This window comes from Ailuropoda melanoleuca, chromosome 16 (assembly GCF_002007445.2).
Source record: "Ailuropoda melanoleuca isolate Jingjing chromosome 16, ASM200744v2, whole genome shotgun sequence".
Lineage (NCBI taxonomy): Eukaryota > Metazoa > Chordata > Mammalia > Carnivora > Ursidae > Ailuropoda > Ailuropoda melanoleuca.
In genome coordinates, this window is record NC_048233.1 from 17,813,293 (window position 1) to 17,836,940 (window position 23,648).

Consider the following 23,648-nt stretch of genomic DNA (forward strand, 5'->3'; position numbering starts at 1 on the left):
GAATTGGACAGCAGCCTTGAGGGGAAAGGTTAAAGCCATGCCTTTCATACTAGAAATTCAAAAAGTTTAAGCATTTTGACTGATTCATACATTAATGGCTCTTTTTGTCAGTTAAAGACTTGCAACATGTTCATTTGAATTTACGAGGAATAAAACTGTTGAAATAAGTGATGAAAATTATTATGGCTCTTCTTTTAACAGGTATTTGTTTGCTTATGGAAAGGTTGTAAAGTATATAACACTCCGTCAACCAGTCAGAGTTGGTTACAGAGGCATATGCTGACACATAGTGGAGACAAACCTTTCAAGGTAAGTAAGCATATGTGAGTTGTTTTAACTTCTAGTTGATGTATTTCTTAATGGGCATACTTTTGCCCTTCTTAAAATGTTTAAAAGAAACACTTGTTTTGACATTCCTGTGGTTACATGGAGTTTAAAAAATAGATGGAGATAAAGATAATTTAATCCAATTCTTAAAAATCTGGAGAACAGAAAAAAGTAACTGAGCTTAGGGTCTTCAAAATAGCTAATGAATAGACCCAATTTGAATGCATGTCTTTAAAATTGGTGACTTTTAATACCTTGTGCTCTGTGTTTTCTTGTTGTCATAGGTTTCAGTCTTTTTATTAGCAAACAACACTGATTATTATACAAAAAAGTGAAATTGTACAACATTGAGGGATTTGATTGTTTTCACTCAGTTTTGAGGTCATATTACTGAGCTTTGTTGTAAGTTACTGTCAGATGTGTTCTGAGGAATTGTATGAGGAGCAAGTGTCTGTAAAAACCATTTTTCTATTTATCTTCATTAAAAATTAAACAAAATATTTTGGTTTTTAATTATGGAAAACATATACCATAGAGGTTAAAAGTTTGTGTTTAGAGAAGTTTAATAGTTGTTAAACCCTTAATCTGCTGGTATATGAATACTGTGCCAGAAACTTCCCTTGGGTTTCATTAGAGAAGGAAATAATTCTTGTGGAGCTGCTTTTTAAAAATTACTCCATTTTTTTTTTTGGAAAGACAATCTTTAGCAAGTTAAAATAATAGTTTACATTGAGAAATTTTGCTCCTTTTTTCCTTTTCTTGTTCCTTCTTCGTCAAATACATATCACTGTTAATTTCTAGTGAATTCTTCTCATATTTCTTTATGAAAGTGTAAGCAGGTAAATATGTAGTTTCATTCTCCTTTCTTACACATAATCTAGTAAACCATATACTGTCTATACCTTATTTTTTTAAATGATCTTTTTATTTCATTTCATTTCATTTATTTATTTATTTATTTATTTATTTATTTTAAAGATTTTATTTATTTATTTGACAGAGATAGAGACAGCCAGCGAGAGAGGGAACACAAGCAGGGGGAGTGGGAGAGGAAGAAGCAGGCTCATAATGGAGGAGCCTGATGTGGGGCTCGATCCCATAATGTCAGGACCACGCCCTGAGCCGAAGGCAGACGCTTAGCCACTGTGCCACCCAGGCGCCCCTATTTTATTTCATTTTAAAGATTTTATTTATTTATTTGAGAGAGAGGGAGGGAGCTTGACTGGCGGGGAGGGGCAGAGGGAGAGGGAGAAGCAGGCTCCCCACTGAGCAGGGAGCCAGACATGAGGCTCAGTCCCAGGACCCCAGGATCATGACCTGAGCCAAAGGCAGACACTTAACTGACTGAGCCACCCAGGCACCCCTGAGCTTTTTATTTATACATTTATAGTACTATTACAAAGATTACAGAGTTCCCTTATACTGTATACCAAATTTCCCCCGCTGTTAATATCTTTCTATGTGTACCTTGTTTCTTTAACTTACTTTATGCTAGAGATCTTTCTGTATTTGTTCATAGAGAATGTTCTTTCAGCTTATTTAACCAAACTTGTATAGACACTTGGGTTGTTTTTAGTCTTTGGCTCTTTAAAATGGTGCTGCAGTGATAAATCTTTGACTGTAATGTCATTTTGTACATGTATAATTACATATCTAGGAAAAATTCCCAAAAATGATACGAGAGGGTGGATCAAAGGCTAATAAGTATTGGTGATTTTGGTAAATGTTACCAAATTTCCCTCTCTAGGGGTTGTGTCCTCATCATCATTGTTAGAGCATCTGCCTTCTCAGAAGTAGCCTTGCTAAGAAGGTGTTGTCAAACTTGTGGATTTTTGCCAATCTAATAGATGAGAAATTGCATCCTAATGTAGTTTGAATTTGCTTTTCTTTCATTATGAGGAAGTTTGGACATCTTTTCATATGTTTAACTGTTTGGGTTTCTTTTTGTTTCTTTTAAAATTTATTTTTAATATGTATTTATTTTTAAATCTTTAAACTTAATTTTATTTTTTTTTAAGCAAACTGTATGCCCAATGTGGGCCTTGAACTCATGACTGAGATCAAGATTTGCATGCTCTACTGACTGAGCCATCTAGGCACCCTTCTTTATTCTTTCTTATTTTTTATTTTATTTTTTAAAGATTTTTTTTATTATTTATTTGACAGAGATAGAGACAGCCAGCGAGAGAGGGAACACAAGCAGGGGGAATGGGAGAGGAAGAAGCAGGCTCATAGCAGAGGAGCCTGATGTGGGGCTTGATCCCATAACGCAGGGATCACGCCCTGAGCCTAAGGCAGACGCTTAACCGCTGTGCCACCCTGGCGCCCCTCTTTATTCTTTTTTAAATAAATGGTTTCATTGAGCTTTCTGTTGGCATGTGGGTCTTATATAACTTTAACACCCTAGTCTTGCCTGTGGTCGTACCGTAGATTCTGGCCCTGGTAGATGCTGGAAGTGTGTGATCTGGAACAGTTTTTAAACTTCCCATCTAACATGTAGTTGGTAAGAATAGTTACCTCACAGAGCTGTACAGTGTGTAGCCAATAGCAAGGAGCCTGATTTGGGACTCTATCCCAGGATGCTGGGATCATGACCTGAGCTGAAGGCAGACGCTTAACCAACTGAGCCACCCAGACGTCTCCATAGGAATCATTTAAATCCAGAAAACATTTATCGATATCTCAAGTATATGGCAGTGTGCTAGGCACCTTGGAAGCAAGGTGAATAAGAAAGCCAGGCCTCAGGGAACTTAACGTTTTTTCAGATGTATACAGATTTAAATAGATTTAAATAATGAAATGTTTTAAATGCTTTAATAGTGACTTATGAAAGGTTCTCTGGAAACAGGGATTAGGGATCAATTAAAAGTACTATAATAAGGACCGGGAAGGAGTAGTAGAAAGTAAATTGGAGTCAACTATAGAGAGAAGGTCGTGAGGTGATGATGTTTGAGGGATTCTCTTTTTTTGAAAAAAAATTTTGTTAATGTACAATAAAGTGTCTAAAGTATACTTAAGTGTTGAACAGTTTAACGATTGTTTCATATGTGTGTATGCACCTGTGATGTGTGCACCTGTATCATCACCACCCTGATCAAAAATATTCTCAGTAAAACGAAATTTCATAATTCCCTTCCCAGTCTATTTTTTTGTCCTCTATTCTCCCCTGCACGTACTATGATTTCAGTCATTCTGGCTATAGTATTTTATTTAACTTAACTTCTCTTGGCTGTTTACCTATGACTGGAATTACCAGGTCATAGAATAGGGCATTTTTAGCTTTGTAAACTACAACTCTTATCCAAATTGGTTGTATCATTTTACATTCCCACCAGCAGTGAATTTAGAGTTTTAGTTGCTCTATATCTTGGTATTATCAGTCTTTTAATTTTAGCCATTCTGGTAGGTTTGTAGTGCTATCTCATTTTGGCTTTAATTTTTACTTCCCTGATGAGAAATGAGGTTGAGCACATTTTCATGTGCTTATGGCTATTTGAATTTCCTGTTTTTGGGAAGTGCCTATTTAAGCCTTTTCCTGTTATTTTTTTGAATGGCTTGTCTTTTATTATATATATTTTTAATATATTTTGGATTCAAGTTCTTTGTCATATATATGTATTGCAGATACATTCTCCCATTCTGTCTTTGGTTTCCTTTTTTTGTTTTTTTATTTTTTTAAGTAATCTCGACACCCAATGTGGGGCTCAGACTCAAAACCCAAAGATCAAGGGTCACATGCGCCACCAACTGAGCCAGCCAGGCACTCCTGACTTTGGTTTCCTAATGGGATCTTTTGAAGAATGAATAGTTTTCAATTTCAGTGAAATCTAATTTACCAACTTTTTTTTTTTTAAATAGTGCTTTTTGTATTGTGTTTAAGAAATTTTTGCCTACCCTTAGCATATGAAGATGAGGAGGGTTGGGGCGCCTGGGTGGCTCAGTTGGTTAAGTGTCTGCCTTCGGCTCAGGTGATGATCCCATGGTCCTGGAAGCGAGCCCCGCATCAGGCTCCCTGCTCAGTGGGAGCCTGCTTCTCCCTCTCCCTTTGCCCCTCTCCCTGCTTGTACTTTCTCTATCTCTCTCTCTTTCAAATAAATAAAAGCATCTTAAGAAAAAGAGAATAAGGGTCTTACAGAAAATCTAAGAGTTAGGGAAGTCATTTTGGGCATATATTTAAATATAATTTGCAAACTATAAGGTTTACCAAATGTACAGTTCAGTAGTATTTTAGTGTATTCGTAGTGTTCTGCAACTATCACCACTTGACTTACAGAATTAAGTGCTTTTGAGAGAAAGAAAAGGAAGCATAAAAGAATGAGTGGACTATTTAGGGAGTAGTCTGTCTTTCTTCTTTTTCCTTCCTTCCTTCCTTCCTTACTTCCTTCCTTCCTTCCTTCCTTCCTTCCTTCCTCTTTTAAGATTTATTTATTTGAGAGAGTGTGCAAGAGTGTGGTGGGGGAGGGGCAGAAGGAAAGGGAGAGAGAATCTCAAGCAGATTCCTCACTGAGCGTGGAACCTGCCACAGGGCTCCATCCCATAATCCTGAGATCTCGACCAGAGCCAAAGTCAATTGTTGGACACTTAAACAACTGAGCTACCCAGGTGCGCCATGAGTAGTGTGTTTCATATATGTAGGTAATACTTTATTGTGGCAATTTGAAATATTTTTAGAACTATTTCTGTAGATTGGTGAGCTTGGACTATCTAGAAATTAAATGTATAAGCAATGGTTTCAAAAAGTTTTTCGTATTGACTGTTCTAGTATTTGTTGTGTAATGAATAAAGGGAACATAGGGGTGAGATAAAATCATGATTAGCAAAGGCTTTAATAATGCTGTTTTGTGCCTTGCACATTACCTATATATTTTATTGCACTACCTATTTTAACTAATTTAATTCTTATCGTATTCTTTGAAATAATTACTGTTGCTCTCATTTTAGATATGAGGAGACTGAGGTAAGAAGAGATTAAATATTTTCTAAGGTCATGGCCAGTTAGTGGTAGATTGAGGATTTCAGAGGCAGTATAAATTCAGGGTCTTTGTCCGTAACTACTTATGCTCTGGTGCCTCTCAATAATTTACAATACGGAACAGCCCCTGTGCAATATATGTATTGTGTATTGTGTTTCAATTACTGTTATCTCTTACTATATCTTAGCCTGGAATTTGATTATCCTATGGAGTTTGCATTGTATTTTTGGGCCTTTTTCATTATATTTACAGTATGCTTCAGGCATTCACCAAAGAGTTCAGTTTTATCATACCTTAAAAAAGTATTGGTACTTAAAAAAGTTTCAGTGTGGCTGCTTTGTAGTTGGTGCTTTGGTATGGATAATTGATAAAATTATCTTGATGATGAATTTTTTAAAATGCATACTGTCTTTACTGAAAATATTTAAAGTTATTAATTCTTTGGGATGAAGCCTGAATAAAGGAAAGGAATGGAGACTAGGGAAGGGAAGGGCTTAGTATAGGACCTAATGTTGCCTGATTATGACAGACTTTGAAATTTCACAGCCAACAAAGTTTTTTAATTCCTAGTAAAGTCTTGGTCTTCTTCCACTTTGTCACATGGAAATAATGTTATAAATGTATTAACTGCTACTATTTTAAAAAATTTGATACTAACGACCTTTAAGAAGATAGTGGTACTATAACATCTATAGAAAACCATTGTTTATTCTTTAGTACATATTGGATTTCTTAACATGTATGAAATAAATAAATTGAATTATTTTGCACCTACATGAAGCTCGCTTCTTCAGTTCTAAATTGGGCAATGTTTCACGTTAATGAATGCATTACTTTTTAATGGTTGTAATTTTTTTTTAAAGATTTTTATTTATTTATTTGAGAGAGAGCATGAGTGGTGGGGAGGGGCAGATGGAGAAGCAGACCCCTTGCTGAACAGGGATCCTGATGGGGGCTCCATCTCAGGACCCTGGGATCATGATCTGAGCAGAAGTCAGACACTTAACCAGCTAAGCCACCCAGGCACCCCTGGTTGTATCCTATTCCTATGTGATAGTTTAGCATATTTAAATCAGTTCTTCTTCTTTTTTTTTTTTTTTTTAAGATTTGTTTGTTTGAGAGAGGGTGGGGGGGCGAGGGAGAGAGAGAATTTCCAGCAGAGTCCCCACTGACCGTGGTACCTGACATGGTGCTTGATCTTATGACCCTGAGATCATGACCTGAGCTGAAATTAAGAGTTGGAGGTTTAATCTACTGAGCCACCCATGTGCCCTTAATTAGTCCTTTCTTCTTTCTTTTTTATTCCCCCTTAAGATTTGTTTGTTTGTTTGTTTGTTAGAGAAAGAGCACGAGCAGGGGCAGTGGCAGGCAGGGGGGAGGGAGAAGCCTGCTCCCCGATGAGTAGGGAACCTGATGCGGGACTCAGTCCCAGGACCCTGGGATCATGATCTGAGCTGAAGGGAGACGTTTGACTGACTGAGCCACCCGGGCGTCCCTAATTAGTCCTTTCTTGATGGATCTTTTTTGGTCTCATTATCGCCAATATAAAGAACAATGTAATCAATGAATATATTTTTATAAACTGCTTTTGGGAGCTAATAGAAATTCCTAGAAGCTATTTTACTAGTTCAAAGAGTAGATGTACAGGCTTGCTTTTGGTAGGTATTATTAAATCCCACCTCCAGAAAACCATACCAATTTATAGTACAGCTATCAGTGTATATAATACAGTGCTGTTTCTCCAGTCTTCCTGAAGCTTGGCAGTAATTATTGACATTCCTAATTGGCATTGTTTTAGCTTTGCCAATTTGCCAAGCACATTTTTTTTTATTAGCAAGATTTGAATATCTTTACATGTTCTGGCTATTGGTATTTTTTTTCTCTAAATTGATTATTTGGTTGCTTTGCCCTTTATTCTATTGGATTTTTTCTTCCTGATTTATATAAACCTTAATATTAAATGTACATATGTCCTGCATGTAATAGATATTTTGTCTGGCTTGTCATTTCTCATAAGCTTTTGTTTGTTCTGCCATCAAGAAGTTCTGTGTATTGATATTACCATATATTTCTACATATATATGCAGTGTAAACACAGTGTAAATATATTTTTATATATTTGCATTACTTTTTCATGTATTATTTTTGTATTTTTATTTCTTTTTTAAAAGATTTTATTTACTTATTTAGAGGGTATGAGCAGGGGGAGAGGCAGAGGGAGAGAGAGAATCCCAAGAAGACCCCATACTGAGCATGGAGTTCGATGCGGGGCTTGATCTCATGACCCAGAGATCATGACCTGAACCAAAATCAAGTCAGATGCTTAACTGACTGAGCCACTCAGGCACCCTGATTTTAGTATTTTTAGAATGGAAGTCTTGTTAACCTACTAATCTTTTTTAAATAGGGAAAAGCATCATTTCCCTGATGTGATAGGAGTTAAATTTTTTCCCCATTTTGATGTTGCTTTTCTTGACTTTTTTATGGTGCTTTTTCTGAAAAGCAGAATTTTTAAACTTAATTTTGAAATAATTTCAACTTCCAGAGAAGATGGAAAAGTCTCTGTATTTTCTCTGTCACACATGAGTGTATAAATTCCATATACCCTAACCCTGATTCACCAACTATCATTTTGCTACATTTGCTCTGTATCCATCTATCCATTCATTTGTCTCTCCATCTGTCTTCCTTCCTACCCCCATCTCTCCCTCTTTCTCCTTCCCTACCCACCTAGACACACACACACACACGCGCACACATTTTTTGGAAAACATTTGAGAGGAACAGAATCCCTAAATACTTCAGTGGGTGCATTTCCTAAGAAAAAAGATATTTATTTACATAACCTTAGAGTAATTATCAAGACCCAGAAATTTAACATCAGTGCTATTAGCTATTGAAGTTGTATTAAGTCCCAATAAATGTCCTTTGTAATAGTTTTTTTCCTCTGCTTAGAATCCTCTTGGGGATCATGCATTGCATTTAGTTTTCATGACTTTCCTCAACCTTTTTCTGTCATGTCACCGATAGTTTTGAAGAGTATAAACCTTTTATTTTGTATGTTCCCCATTTTGTGCTTGTTTGGTGTTTTTGTAATGACCAGATTTGGTTTATGCATTTTTGGAGAAAATAGAACAAAATTCTCACTTTACGACTTTAAGGGATACCTGATGACAGTTTGTTCTGTCATAGATGATGTTACCTAGATCACTTGATGAAGGTGGAATTTGCTTTCATATGTATCATATGAAAATAACTGATCATGTTATAGCTCATTATGAAATTTTGGTTTTGTAAAATCAACATACTCCTAAAAATATAGCTTCTTTGTGAAGGGTTTTTATAATATTTATCTTTGATAATTAAAGTGCAAAGATTATTCCTAGATAAGATTTCCCCACCCTTATGTCCACTTCATCATGTATGTATACCTCTGTCTTACATATATGTTTAGGGTTTGTAGGAAGGGGAGTTGCTGCTGCCATTTTGTTAAATGTAATGAAACATTTTAATTATTAAGGGTTTAGAAAACATTACATGTTTTGGGATGCCTGGCTGGCTCATTCAGTAGAGAGGGTGGAACTCTTGATCTTGGGGTTGTAAGTTGGAGCTCCACATTGGGTATAGAGATTACTTAAAATCTTTAAAAGAAAAAAAAATTACATGTGTTCACAGTAGTAGGGTATGGGACTATTTTAAACTATTCTTGGTCTTTTATTTTTTCCCTTTTCAATTTTAATTTTGATTCTTGTTAGTTATCTGGTGTTAAGCTTTAAATGGCTAAGTGGCTTTAACCCTGCCATGCTTAGAAATACATATATTTCTTAACCGAAGAAAAGAAAAAGTAGTTATATACGACGTGTGTGGTGATTGTTTTGATTTCCTTACTTTATTGCTAATGAGGCAGTGGTTTATCTTGGTAGATTTGTGTATGTTAGAAATTACATAGTTGTACTTTTTATTAGATAAGCTTATTAATATGTACTTTCACTTTGCACATGCAGTTCTCCCTTACTCCACTATTTCTGTTTACTTTGAACATAGTATAGTCATTTACTTGTCTTGGGTTAATTTATTTATTATAACTTTTCCTCAGCAGCTAGTCTCCTATAGCTCATCATGGTTGATTCCGTTCATAGTATTGACATATTTGAATAACTTCTCATTGTGTTGGAGTAGTGCTTGAAAAACTCAGACTTTCTTTCAAGGTTGGTACATAAAATAGCCTATCTTTTTAGGTGTTTTGGAGTCAAGACGCTAGCCTAAATTGTTGATAAAGAAAAAAGAAATTTTATCAAACCAGACTTAAACTGTGATATCCATATGGTTGTACAAACAGGCTAAATCTGGTAATTTGTTATATAGTGAATGATACTCTTATGGCATCATTCACTGTGATGGGTGATGAAATAGTTTCCTTCTCTTACTCCTTTGTGACCTGTTTTGTAGTGGTAGTTAATGCTGATTATTTATTATTCATTCATTCATTCATTCTGCCTGAGCCCTGGCCCACCCTGCCAGCTCCAATGCTGATAATTTTTAAATCATTTGCTTCCCCCCCTACCAGCTTTTTGTGGTATAATTGACAAAATTGTAAGGTATTTAAACTATACATCATGATGATTTGATATATGTATACAGTTGTGAAAGGATTTTCTCCATCTGAAGTAACACATCCATCACCTCATATATACGTCTTTTTTTTTTTTTTTTTTTTTAAAAACCTTTTTTTTTTTTTTTTTTTTTGTAAGAACCTTTTGATTTTTTTTTTTTTCTTAAGATTTATTTGTCAGAGAGCAAGAGCGCGCAAACAGGGGGAACGGCAGACAGAGGGAGAAGCTGGCTCCCTGCTGAACAAAGGAGCCTGATGTGGGACTTGATCATGACTGAGCTGAAGGTGGTTCCTTAACTAGCTGAGCCACCCAGGCCTCCCCAATCTTTTGAATCTTTAATTTGTCTTTGACATTTTGTATGTTTGTGTGTCTGCGTATTTGAAGCTTTCATGTGCCCTAGCCTTGACAGCCACGGTTCAGGATGCTCCCGCCGACCAAACATGGTAATATTTGACTACAAATAAGGATAATAACTGCAGTGATCATCATGATTCTAGAAGACAAAGAATGATTCCCTTTCTTCCCCCAAAAGAAAAACTAATTGGTCACTGTTGGGGGATGATTGGGATCTCATTATTTAAAAAGCTGGTAAGAATCAAATAGTTCTTCCTTTATTATATGAACTGTGCCACTGTGTGTCCAAATCCTGTGCTTGAGTTGCATCTGTGACCAGTTAAATTAGAATCTGGGTCATGCAGCCAGGCATTTTTCTATAATGAAAAAAATTGGGTGACTTGGATGTGCACCTAGGCTTAAGAACCACTGCTCTACAAGGTATTTCTCTTATGGGGTACCCTGTACTAAATAGCATTGCTATGGTAAATGCGACTACCAGTTCAGTGGTCTTCGAAAAGGGGAGAAAAATAGAAGGAAAAAGAGCTATGCTGTGTGTACTGTGTGCTTGTTGCATTTGGGATCTTGTTTTTATTGACGTAAACTTTCTTTTCTAGGCCTCCTTGATACCACACTTGCCTGTTCTTCATCCTTCCCACCCCTGTTTCCAGACTCATTGGCTGCTCTGTCTAGTGACCTTTGCTGGCTTCTGCCTCACCTGACTTCTAAATGTTGGAGGGTGCTCTCTTTTCTTAAAGTTCTCACCCTAGGTGTCCTTTGGTTTTAAATACTATTTCTATTCTGATTACTCTCTGAGGTTTATCTCTAGCCCTTTTGGAATCCTTTTGGATTCCAGAATGGAATATTTGGCTTGGATGTCTAGTAGAGTATTTTGAACTCAACATGTAGGAAATCTTGAGGATTTTAATTTCAGACATCCGTTCTACTGTAGACTCAGTAAATAGTAAGATCATCAAGGGCTCTGGCTTTAAGAGCCCTGCATCATTCTTGATTCCTCTCTTAAAGAACTTCTGTACTCCCATAAATGCATTAGCAAATCCTGTCAGTTTGACCCTTAGTATATTTTGAATATGACTACTACTTCTCTCCCTACCCTTTTATCCCCAGTTTATCTTCTGTGGTTCTATTAGTCCCTCAGGGTTTTTTTGTTTTTGTTTTTTAAGATTTAATTTATTTATTAGAGAGAGCTGAGTGCACATGAGTGGGGGAAGGGACAGAGGGAGAGGGACAAGCAGACTCCCAGCTGAGGAGGGAGCCTGCTGTAGAGCTCAATCCCAGGATCCCCAGGATCGTGACTTGAGCCGGAGGCTAGACGCTTAGGCTAGACCCTTAACCGACTGAGCCACCCAGGAATCCCTAGTCACTCACTTTTAAGTACATGGTAACTCCTCAGTCTCTCCAAATTAGAATCCCTGTTTCTTAGCATGATGCACAATAGGGTCTTCATATCTGGTATTTACCTGCTTTACTCATTAATTCCCTTACTATAATGTACTAGGTATACTATATACTACTTGTAGTTCTCAAATGGATCACGTTTATTGTAGTTTTATATAGTCTGTGCTTTCTGTCTGGAATTTTTTTTTTTTTAAGGTTTTATTTATTTATTTGAGAGACAGCATGAGCACGAGTGGGGGTGAGGGCCAGGGGGACAAGCAGACTTGCTGCTGAGCAGGGATCCCGATGCAGGGCTCCATGCCAGGAACCTGGGATCATGACCTGAGCCGAAGTCGGATGCTTAACCAACTGAGTCACCCAAGTGCCTCTGGTTGGAATTTTTAAAAGTTTTTTATTTTGGAAAAATTTTAGATTTACAGAAAAGTAAGTTGCAAAGAAAAGATAGTACAGAGAGTATCCATATACCTTCACCTACTTTGTTTCCCTGGGTGTTACCTCATATTACTGTGGTACATTTGTCACAACTAAGAAACCAACATTTCTATCTGGAATTTTTATTTTTCTTTAGATCACGTGCTAATAAATACTACCATATTTTCGGTGAAGCTGATGTTTTCTGCTGTGTTTCAGTAGCCCCTTCTAGATTTTCATAGCACTTCTGGGAATATATGAATAAGACAGTCTTAGTACTAACAAAGATAGTGTCAGTATTACTACATTCAAACACGTTAGGGAAAAAAACAAAAACCAGCGATTCCATGTTTCACATTTTAGAACAGCTACTTGACCACAACAGTAGCCAACATACATAGAGTATTTCAGTGGATTTGGGAGATAGATCATTTAAAACATTTGGTGTCCAACAACCAGATTTTTCCATGATTGTTGAAATGAGAACAAAGTGGTGGCTTGAATTCAGGGGTCATTGTATGTGTTGGTGAAAAGTGGTGGCTTGAATTCAGGGGTCATTGTATGTGTTGGTGAAAACATGACTATTTGAACATTAAAATCACACTTAGCACCATGAGATGCTCATGTTGAGAGAAATGAAAGGCCATTTGAGGCAGTAGCTCAAATGTCTCTCACCTTGTTCTCTGTGATATATACCTAATGAGTGGAATATTCATTTAGATGATGCTTAAAATGATTTTCTAGGGTAAAAGAATTTGTATTTAAGTGAAATGTGTGTGATTCTGTTTTTTTTAAGTACTTCTCTCATTCTGAATTCTCATTGTACTTTTGTGTTTTCTTTTTTACATTTGTTAATGATTCTTGATGGATGAATGATTAAAATCAAAGATAAAACTTTTGTATTAGAATTCTCATTATTAATTTCCAGAACATTGAAGCATCACTGATTAAAATACACTTGTGATATTTATTCAGTTCTAGATGCTATCAGGGCCTATTCGTTGCAGTATTGAAGGATTCTGGGATAAAATGAATCTGCTAGCATACTGGGACTCTTACAATTAAGGGTATTCCTGGGTGGAGTTATATCACAAAGTCCTTCTGAATTTAAACCTGAGGGCTTGAATCTGAACTGCCATCTCTGCCTTAATTGTAGTCAGGTAGCTATACTAAAATTTGAAATACGGAATTTTATAACAAATTTGTTTGAATAACTAATATTAAACTGGGAATTCCAGGGCGAAGATGGTTTTATTTTATTGTATTCCTTAAATCATCTGACACAAGAGCCACAAAGGACAATGTGTGTTTTTAAATAGGTGTTAGGAAATACAGGGATGATATCTTCTAAAATTGAAAAGTGAGAAAAATACTGTATGGCTTTATTCGGTGGTGGTATTGTATAATAGAAATATGTGTGAAGCAAATATATCATTTAAAATTTTTCAGTGCTTCATTAAAATGAAATAAATGAAAAGAGTTTAAACAGTATCTTTGATCTAATCCATTATATTATTATTTCAACATGTTAGCAGTGTATAAAGTTAATGAAATTTTTTGCTTTTCTGGGTACCAAATCTTCAAAATTCAGCATGTATTTTATTTATTTTTTTAAAAAGATTTTATTTATTTGAGAGAGAGAGCGCGAGATGGCACAGAAGTGCGTGCGCACAAGCTAGGGGGAGGGGCAGAGGGAGAGGGAGAAGCAGACTTCCCGCTGAGCACGGAGTTGATCCCAGGACCCCGGGATCCTGACCTGAGCTGAAGGCAAATACTTAACCGACAAGCCACCCGGGCGCCCCCAGTGTGTATTTTATACTTAGAATTCTTTTCAGTTTGGAATAGCCACATTTCAAGAGTTCACTAACTGTATGTATCCAGTGCCTAAAATGTATTGGACAGTGTGAAACTAACCCATTAGGGTAATTCTACTTAAGCATTCTCAGTTCACATGCTAAATATTTTATCTTTATTTAGATCTCACAAAATTTGCAATTGGAGAGGTAGATTCACTTACCAAACTTCCAAATACACTTAAAAGTTTTTCAGTAGTGAAATTGAGTATCAGGTATTCAATTGAAAATTAAAATGGAAGGGCTGGTCTTATTGTTATAGTAAAAGACATTACTTTTTTTTTTTTTAGTTAAACGGTTATTAAGGAAGTACAAATAAAAACCATAACGAGTTATTACTTCATACTCAACTAGGATGATTTTAATAAAATAAACTGAAAATAACAGATGTTGACAAGGATGTGGAGCTAGCTGATGGTTATACTACATTGTGAATGCACTAAAGACCACTGAATTGTACAGTTTAAAATGGCATGTTATATGAATTTCACCTCAGTTAATTAAATAAAATTAATGTTTTGTTTCTTGGTTACAGTAAAGTGTTAAGTAGCAACATTTGGCTAGTGGCTTTTGTAGTGGACAGTGTCGTTCAGTTGGTAATCTATAGGAGATGGAAATTTTTTAAAGCGTTTTTTCTTGGCACTCAAAATATACGTAGTAAAGTTTTAAATTCTGAGAGTTCAGTAACCATTAGATGCTAAACTTCTCATTGTCAGAATCTGTAGTTGAACATTCTTGATGCAGGCTCTCTGAGGACCACACTATTGATAGGGTCATTGTAAGAATTAAATGAAATATTAATTTTAAAGGACTGAATACGGCTGATTGCTCCTTTTCAGGGTTCCGATACCTTTCTGCCCCTTACCCGTGAATGTAGTTCCTTGAAGTTGTCATTTCATAAGTCTACTGACCACATGTAAGCTCTTTAAGGGTGGGAACTTAAGTATAAGTATTTATCCTTATACTTAGCTTCTTAAATAGTACATAGAATAGATAAATGTTTGAAAACCTTGAACCATAACCTTGAATCATTCCTGTGCCTCTTAGAGTGGGCAAAGATTTTTATTAGTAATGCTGAGTACCATTAGAGCCCATAAAAAGTCTCTTGTTTATCAAAATAAATAGACTAATTATGAATGGCACTGTATAAGGAGCTTGCTGTGAAATGTTTCAGCCAGCATCAGTTTTATCAGAATCTGTAAGTAGTTTAGTTCTTCAGATTTATTTAGAAATAGCTATGATTCATAAGGTGCCTCTGGATATGTATACACACATACATGTATATATGTACATGTATGTATTCATAAAAGTATGTTCTTGCCTTCTGAGTACATGGAGAAAGGATGAATTTGGATAAGTAACTAGATAAGCAGTGAAAGTGTTAGGATATCCTCAAAGGAAGATGAACTTTTTTAAAGTTGGGTAGATTTAGAGGGACTTTGTGAATAAAGGTACGATCTCTGCTAACAGAGTTGTATTGTGTTTTTAGAAGTTTAAAATGGTAAAGGTGTCTGCATTGAAAGAAAGAGCCTGGAAACGTAGAGTTTTTGTGGTATTATCTAGATAAACTCTAATATAAGTTGAAGCATCTAGGACTAATGTGATAGATTTATTTGGTATTCAACATGACAGATTTGCATGCTTGGAGGTTGGTTGTCAGAAACTAAGTAAATTGGATGAGGTACTACTAGAAAAGCCACCAGAAATCCAGCTGTGCAATTTGCTGTTTGGGGATCATTTTGAAAATGGTGTTGTTTTAATTAGTAACATTTATTTGTTAGAAGTCACATGCTTGTACTATAGTTAATTTGTATATTATAATTTAAGTGATATTCAAACATTCTGCATTGTTTATGGGAGTAACAGCTCTGCCAGGTGACTTGGGTAGTTAACCTTTTGTTTCTCAATCTGGCAAGTGCAGAAGGCTGAAGAGGCAGTATTTAATGGAACTTATAGAGAGTTGCATAAGACCAACCCTGGGCATAAGTCTTCTCTGAGCAGCTGGATCTAGTAGTTTAAAAGTCGGTATCATTGTATATCTTCCGTATCTGTCATAACAGTGTAGAACAGTAGGGAGGCTGCTGAAGGTCTTGAAGTAGTATATATCATTAAGATAAAAATAATAAAAAAATCTAGGAGTCCTAATTAATTGTTAGGATATCTAATTCTTTTTTTTTTTCCCTAAGCTTTATTTATTTATTTTAGAGAGAGTGAGCATATATGTGTGTGGGGGGGGGCAGGAGAGGGAGAGCGAGAGAGGGAATCCCAAGCGGACTCCTTACTGAGTGTGGAGCTGACATAGATCTTGATCCCACTACCCATGAGATCATGAGCTACTACCAACTGAGCCACCCAGGCACCCCAGGATATCTAATTCTTTGATTTAAAAACAACTTACTGGGACACCTGGGTGGCTCAGTCGGTTGAGCGTCTGTCTTTGGCTCAGGTCATGATCCCAGGATCCTGGGATTGAGTCTCGCATCCGGCTCCTTGCTCAGCGGGGAGCCTGCTTCTCCCCCTCTCTCTCGCTGTCTGATAGATAGATAGATAGATAGATAGATAGATAGATAGATAAAATCTTAAAAAGACACAACTTACTGTTTCTCTTAGGAAAGTGATTAATTGAAAACCCAATTTTTCTGGGAAGAATATCTCACTATTTTTGTATTCTGTATAGTGGGAAGAGCAGTAAATTGGAGAGTTGTGAAACTATAGCTTCCTTTTCCAGCTCTGCCACTGCCTCCTATGTATTATTTTGGGCAACTTATAAAAAGAAAGGATATAGTAGTCTCTCAAAATTCCTATCTGGAATAATTCTATAGTGTTACTGATTTACTTCTAAAAATACAAAATATTCACTCATTCATATTATCCTTGTGCCCTACATGGCATCCCTGACATCCTTTTTTATTTTTATTTAGTGTGTTGTTGGTGGCTGCAATGCCAGCTTTGCTTCTCAGGGAGGGCTAGCTCGCCATGTACCCACACACTTCAGTCAGCAGAACTCCTCAAAAGTTTCTAGCCAGCCAAAGGCCAAAGAAGAATCTCCTTCTAAAGCTGGGATGAACAAAAGGAGAAAATTAAAGAACAAAAGACGACGCTCATTACGTAAGTGTTTCGCTAAAAATCTGTATGTATATTAGATAGCTTTTGTTTATATCTTGGGCATTCATCCTGTCAGGTTTTACTGTTATTTAACTCTGCTTGTGTATTTTTGTTAACAGTAATAAACAGATAGGATCCCTCGGGTATCAGTGTGAGAGCTGATTGTGATGTATGTTTTATCTTAGTAGTTAAGGGAGGGTAAGTATATGCGGCCTTAGAACGTAAAATCTGTATATAATTACATTTTGAGGGCTCCTTTGATTCTGTTTTAAAATAAGAAAATTTAAAATATGGCAGTGTGGTATTTTAGAAAATTTGAACATGTTAAAGGTAATAATGAAGTAAAAGTAACTAGTCTGCTCCAAAGCAGTATGTGTGAATAGCAAAACCTATTTGTAGCATGTGTCTCAGTACTTCAGTATATTTTAACACCTATGTTATGTGCTTAGTTACCACATTATGAAATGTATCCTCAATATTTAGGATAGAACACAAGATGATAAGGCTTGTAAGTGCTGGGAGCAGGAATTTGACTTAGAACCTCCAGAGCCTAGCACTGCCCCTGGTTCTTAGTGTCAGCTGGCTAATTAAATACGTACTCAGTGAAGAAATATGACTGCAGCTGTCATTGAAAGGGAGTCCACTGCAAGGGGGAACTAGAAAGAAAAAAGTAGATTGCACCATACCCTCCTTTCTCTTGGGATTTGATTAGAGTATAGAAGAGATTCCAGACACTAATCCAGATGAGAAGGTTTGTCTCTAAAATGTTAACGTTTTTTTGTTACTACAAAGCTACAGTGGACAAATGAACAAATCATAGGTGACAAACTTTTCTAAACTCTAAGTTGCTTATTGAAATAAATATGTATTTTTCCAAAGTTGGCTATTGAATTTAGGTTATGGATCCATTTTCCTTTGCCTTCCATTTATAAAAACAAATGACATCTCTTTATTTTACTTGAGTATTGATTTGGGTAGCTTGCAATCACAACAGAAAATTGCTAAATATATATTATGGCATTCAAAACTGAGAATAACTTTCCCACCTATTCCACTTAATAGCCTCATTATTTTCTTCTCAGTGTATACATAGTAATCATTTAAACTTACTGACTTTTTCACATTATTTGCTTGGTAATATCTATACAGTTTGCTGGTTCTTTTAAAGAGAACAGTTCAGTTCAATATCCAGTCCTCACTTAGAAATGGAGGGACTGGTGCCTGCTTAAGTCTATGGCCTCTTTTGAGAATGTTTTTTCCAATATTAACTAATAAAATGGGCTATGTAGGGAGAGTGGTGGGGAAGGAGGTTGTGTGATGGGTGAAAAAAACCTTTTTGTTTCCTGTTTATGGGGGAGAATGAGGATATCCTGAATATATAAACTTTAAAAGATCCAAGATCTTTCACTGTGAGCAGCCACTATTAAGTGCTGTGATTTGAATGGCAGAGCTACTGCCATTGCAATCTGTTCCTTCCTTAAAAATATACATGTCTATGGCAGTGTACTAAAATGATCACTTTGCTAGTACCTTTCTCATGTAATTCAGAGAGGTCATTTTCACTTAACTGGGTGAAAAGTACATTAACAAATAGAACTGTAGCTTAAGTCATTTTCTGTTTAATAGAATTTTTAAAATTTATTTTAAAGCTTTTCTATTTTGACATACTTGAAAGTAAAGTAGAAAGAATAGTACAATAAATACTTGTATATCTTTCATTTAGAGAATGTGTCACATTTGCTTTATCTCCCTTACATACATACATTTTTTGTCCTGATTCCAACGTACAAGAATGCATCTCCTAAGAATAACGATATTCTTTTACATGGCCATAATACCATTCTTGGGGAGATACCCATAATACCATACCAAAAGGGCAAAAAGAAATCAGGTAATATGTATAATTTTGAACCACAGGAAAGTGGAGTTTGTATTTTTGTGGTCTCCAAAGGTTTTTGATTGCATAGCTCATCAGTTAAAAAGAAAATGCTTGGGCACTGAGTCCCAACATGTGTGCTTATATAGCGCACACAGGTAATGCTGCTGATAAATTATAAAGCACTTATCAAGAAGGGTATATTGAAAAACATCAAGATGAAAAATGAAAGTAGCGATAATATTTTCTTCCCTTATCCTAGTGGATCATGACACAGACCTGCTTTGGAGACTGTTCTGGTTTCTCTGTTTTCTCTAAGTGCTTATCCTGCTCAGAAAAAAAGCATATTTGGAGAGCATGGACAGAGTAGAGTACACTTTTTTTTTTTCCCCTCCAGTAGCCACAAATCTTATAGGAAGGGGATTTGTTTTTCCTTTTGATTTTTTTTTTTTTGTGTGTGTCCCATAAATGTCAAATATTTTTTTCTGATTTACTGTTGGCATTCCTAGTCTTGTGGGTTCTGCTAGTTTATTACTTGATACTTTATTTCCTTTTGAAGAAAAGTCCAATGAAAAAGTAGCTATTTAGCTTATATTATTGAGTATGCCAACTGGTGAAAACATTTCCCACAAAAGCTCTGGTGGATTTGTGGAGATGTTCTGAGAACTCCATGATTAGTAGAGGCAAATCCACTTCACATAGTAGTTAAATCAGAATAGTGTGGTAAATCAACATACATGTAATTCAGAATATGCTGTACCAGGAAATCATGCCATTTCATTTATTGTCAATAAAATTTAATTTAATTACAGATGATCTTGAAAATGTTCACATATTAGTGAGCTCCACAATTATAAAATTAGAAATTCATCTTCCTTATTTTGAGCAACATTCTTTTTTTTTTTTTTAATAAAGATTTTATTTATTTATTTGACAGACAGCCGGTGAGAGAGGGAACACAGGCAGGGGGAGTGGGAGAGGAAGAAGCAGGCTTCCAGCGGAGAAGCCCGATGTGGGGCTCGATCCCAGAACACTGGGATCACGCCCTGAGCCGAGGCACCCCATGGAGCAACATTCTTATTAGTAATAAAAATAGGACCATTTATAATAATACTAGTGGAATGAAAATAGAAATTTAAAAAAATTTTCTTACCAAATTAAATCTTCAGTGTATAGTTTTGTTATTATTAAGAGATTGCTTACTCCAGGTTTGTGAGCTTATTTTAAAAAGTAGTATAAGCTTATTAATATAAACTGCTTTGTGATTTAAGGCATTTTTCATATGCATTTGTTTTACTTAATCATTGTCTATAGCTCCATTTCACAGATAAGGAAACAGGCTAAGTAGATTCAGCAGTTTACGTGAAGTCACACAGCTAGTAACTGGGGGAGTTGGGAGTCAGAAAGAATTTTGGCAGACTCATTGATGCTGACAACTGTATTTATAATTTTCTTAGATTGTTGTTAGAGGTTTTTTTCCCTTTAAATATTTATCTGAGAGAGAGAGCACCATGGGAGGGGCAGAGGGAGAGGGAGAGCAAATCCCCAGCAGACTCGGGGCTCCATCTCAGGACACTGAGATTAGGACCTGAGCCAAAATGAAGTTGGATGTTCAACCATCTGCACCACTGAGGTGCCCCAGAAGAGTTATTTATAATCAAGAAAATTCTTGTCAAAAACTCCAAAATAATATTACAGGTTTGTCAAATTTGGGGGAAAAAATTTTTTTTTTAATTTATTTAAGTACTCTCTACACCCAACATGGGGCTTAAACTCACAGTCCTGAGGTCAAGAGTCCTATGCTCCTCCCAGCTGAGCCAGGCAGGTACCACAAATATGGAAAATTTTTGATTACATGTTAACATAGAATATTCATGACCTGTATTTTATGTGTTTGGCTGTGATGAATTAGATCTCAGTGATAGATGAGATACTCATCATATTGTTGAAAATACAGGACTGGTGCTCAGTAAAATATTGAAGTAAAATACGAAATTATACGGAAAAGATGGTAGCTGCACTGTGGAATTGTGAGGCATAAGGTTAGAACCTTGCACACCAGTGGGCACGGTTAACCCACATTCACTCAGTAGTTGGAAGTCTGCTTTTGTGTATCCTTCTTGTCAGCTAGACCCCAAGTTCTGAAAGCAAAATGCTTATGTTAATTGTTTCAATCCTTCTTACTTATTACATATTTTTGTGGAAAATAGACTATTTGGCTGCTTGGCAGATTGTTACATTTTTCTAAATATTCTTTACTTTTTTGTATTGACTTTTAGCACGACCACATGATTTCTTCGATGCACAAACACTGGATGCGATAAGACATCGAGCCATATGCTTTAACCTCTCAGCTCATATAGAAAGTTTAGGGAAGGGACACAGTGTTGTTTTTCATAGTACTGTAAGTATTTGTTACTGTTTTTTTAAATTATCTATGTAGATTTGCAACAACATGTATTTTGATTTTCACAGGCATATTTCTAAACTGCTCAAAATCTAGAAAATATGTTTTAACAAAATCACAAAAAGTTCTGCTCTATCTTTAAAAATTACATGTATTGTTGGTTATAAAGCAAATACAGTTAACTCTTAAGCAACATGGGTTTGAACTGCACAAGTCCACTTAACAGATTTTTCAATAAATGTAGTGAAGTACTGTAAATGTATTTTTCTTCCTTATGATTTTCTTCTAGTTTACTTTATTGTAAGAATATGGTATATAATACATATAATGTATAAAATATGTTAATCGACTGTTTATGTTGTTGAGAAGGCTTCTGATAAACAGTAGGCTGTTTTAAGTTATGTGGATTTTCGATAGTGTGGGTGGTTGGCAGCCCTAACCTCTGCATTGTTCAAGAGTCAACTGTATTTCCCACAGTTCAACATTTTGATGATTAAATTGAGTATTTTAGCCTTTAATTTGAGATATTTAGGAATATTGGGGTGACATTTGGCCCTGTAGGCATTTGAAGGTCAGGCTGCAACCTTAAACTAGGTGTCTTTTCTGGTTTCCTCATTTGTAAAATTAGAATATTAGATTCTTTTTAACTCATAGCCCTAAGTGCTTACATGCTCCTCCCTCACCCCCCAAAACACATCTAAAGTTGGAATTAAACAGAAATAAGATAATGGCCATTAAATTAAAGATTTGTGAAGGAGAGGGCTTTTATTTGTTTATTCTACTGACATACCCCAAATTTCTGTAATTGTGCCTTGATACATAGTAGACAGTTTGTATATTCATTGAACAACGGACTATGTTCATTCACTATAGGAAAAGTGTCAAATTTGAAAAAGCAATAAATACTTTATTTTTGGTTAGCTAGGAGGTAACAGAGAATTGTTCTTAATTCCCATGCCCCTTGCCATTTTATTATCCAGTAATCCTTAAATTGGTGTATTTTGGTATAGGTAAGTTAGTAGAGGTAAATTTTAGACCAGACCTTGGTGATTTGAATCCCTGGAGAAAGAGGCTGTTTAATTTTGACTGTTGAAATATAAAATATACTGAATTTAGGTTTTATTTTTTACATCAACCAGAATGCACAAGAATTAAATACGGAAGATCTATTATTATTATTATTATTATTATTATTATTATTATTATTAGGTGCAAAAAGGTGGTTTTATTAAAGCATGAGGACAGGACCCATGGGTAGAAAGAGCTGCCTAAAAAAATCAATACTGGTACCAGTTTCTCTTATGGTTTGAATATCTGTTTTTTCCATCTCCTATAACACTGAGGTTCTGTTGCATTGCATTTTCACTTTTTCTTTTATGTATACTTCTAGTGAAAAATTCCCAATTTTGGTTATGCTCGCCAGAATTAAGGGCAAGAAATGTAAAGATTAGAAAGCAAGAGAGCCTTTTCTGAGGTTGGAGCACATGATGTGAGTTTGGGTTTGAGGAAAGGTGCACCATATTTATTCTCTTTTAAAGAACATTGGATTAAAAAAAAACATTGGAAATACAGTTATCTAAATAATAATGAAAGAGTTGAAAGGAAAATTGGAATTTGTGAGGACAAAGTTAAAATGGCTGTACTGGGAATTCTGTTGGGATTCAGCAAGATCAGGGGCTTGTTCAGCAGTAATGGTTAAAGTCCTCCTTTGTTGTTGTTTTTAAAGATTTTATTTTATTTGAGAGAGGGAGAGAGAGAGCATAAGTGGGTGGAGGGGCAGAAGGAGAGGGAGAAACAGATTCCCCGCTGAGCAGGGAGCCCAACACGGGGCTCGATCCCAGGACGCTGGGATCATCACCTGAGCTGAAGGCAGATGCTTAATTGACTGAGCACCAGGCACCTCTGAAATCTTCCTTTGAAGTTTGATAACATAGGTTTATGATTTGGTAGGTCTGTAATTGTTCTTTTTCTCCAAGGTCAGTAAGATGTGGTCACCAGACCCAAAGTGTGCATTCACTTAAATACTGAGCACCTACTCTGTATTAATGATACAACAGTGAACAAAACCATTAAAACAAAATAATAAACATGTCTAATAGAAGAGACATGATAAATTTCTAAGGTGAAATAATGAAATTGTAAAAACTTACAGGAAGTGGGGGTATGAACCATTCAGTTATTAGGGGGATGAACATCATAGCTGGAGGGAAAATCAAATATAAAATTGAAAAATAGGAATATGCCAAGTATGTTTGAAAATATGTCAAGTACGTGAGAAGGCAGAGAGTAGGAGTTAAGTCAGTAATAGGGGGAGAATATTGTTGGACTAAG

General features: G+C 35.8%; 1 protein-coding gene across 1 annotated transcript in view; it reads left to right on the forward strand.

The window, feature by feature from the left end:
- AEBP2 (AE binding protein 2) overlaps positions 1–23,648 on the forward strand; it is a 65,159-nt gene that overhangs the window by 28,154 nt on the left and 13,357 nt on the right. Inside the window, exons 3-5 of the mRNA XM_034644986.1 lie at positions 202–309; positions 16,851–17,037; positions 21,190–21,314. Coding sequence (XP_034500877.1) covers positions 202–309; positions 16,851–17,037; positions 21,190–21,314 — 420 coding nt within the window. The remainder of the gene's footprint in view (positions 1–201; positions 310–16,850; positions 17,038–21,189; positions 21,315–23,648) is intronic.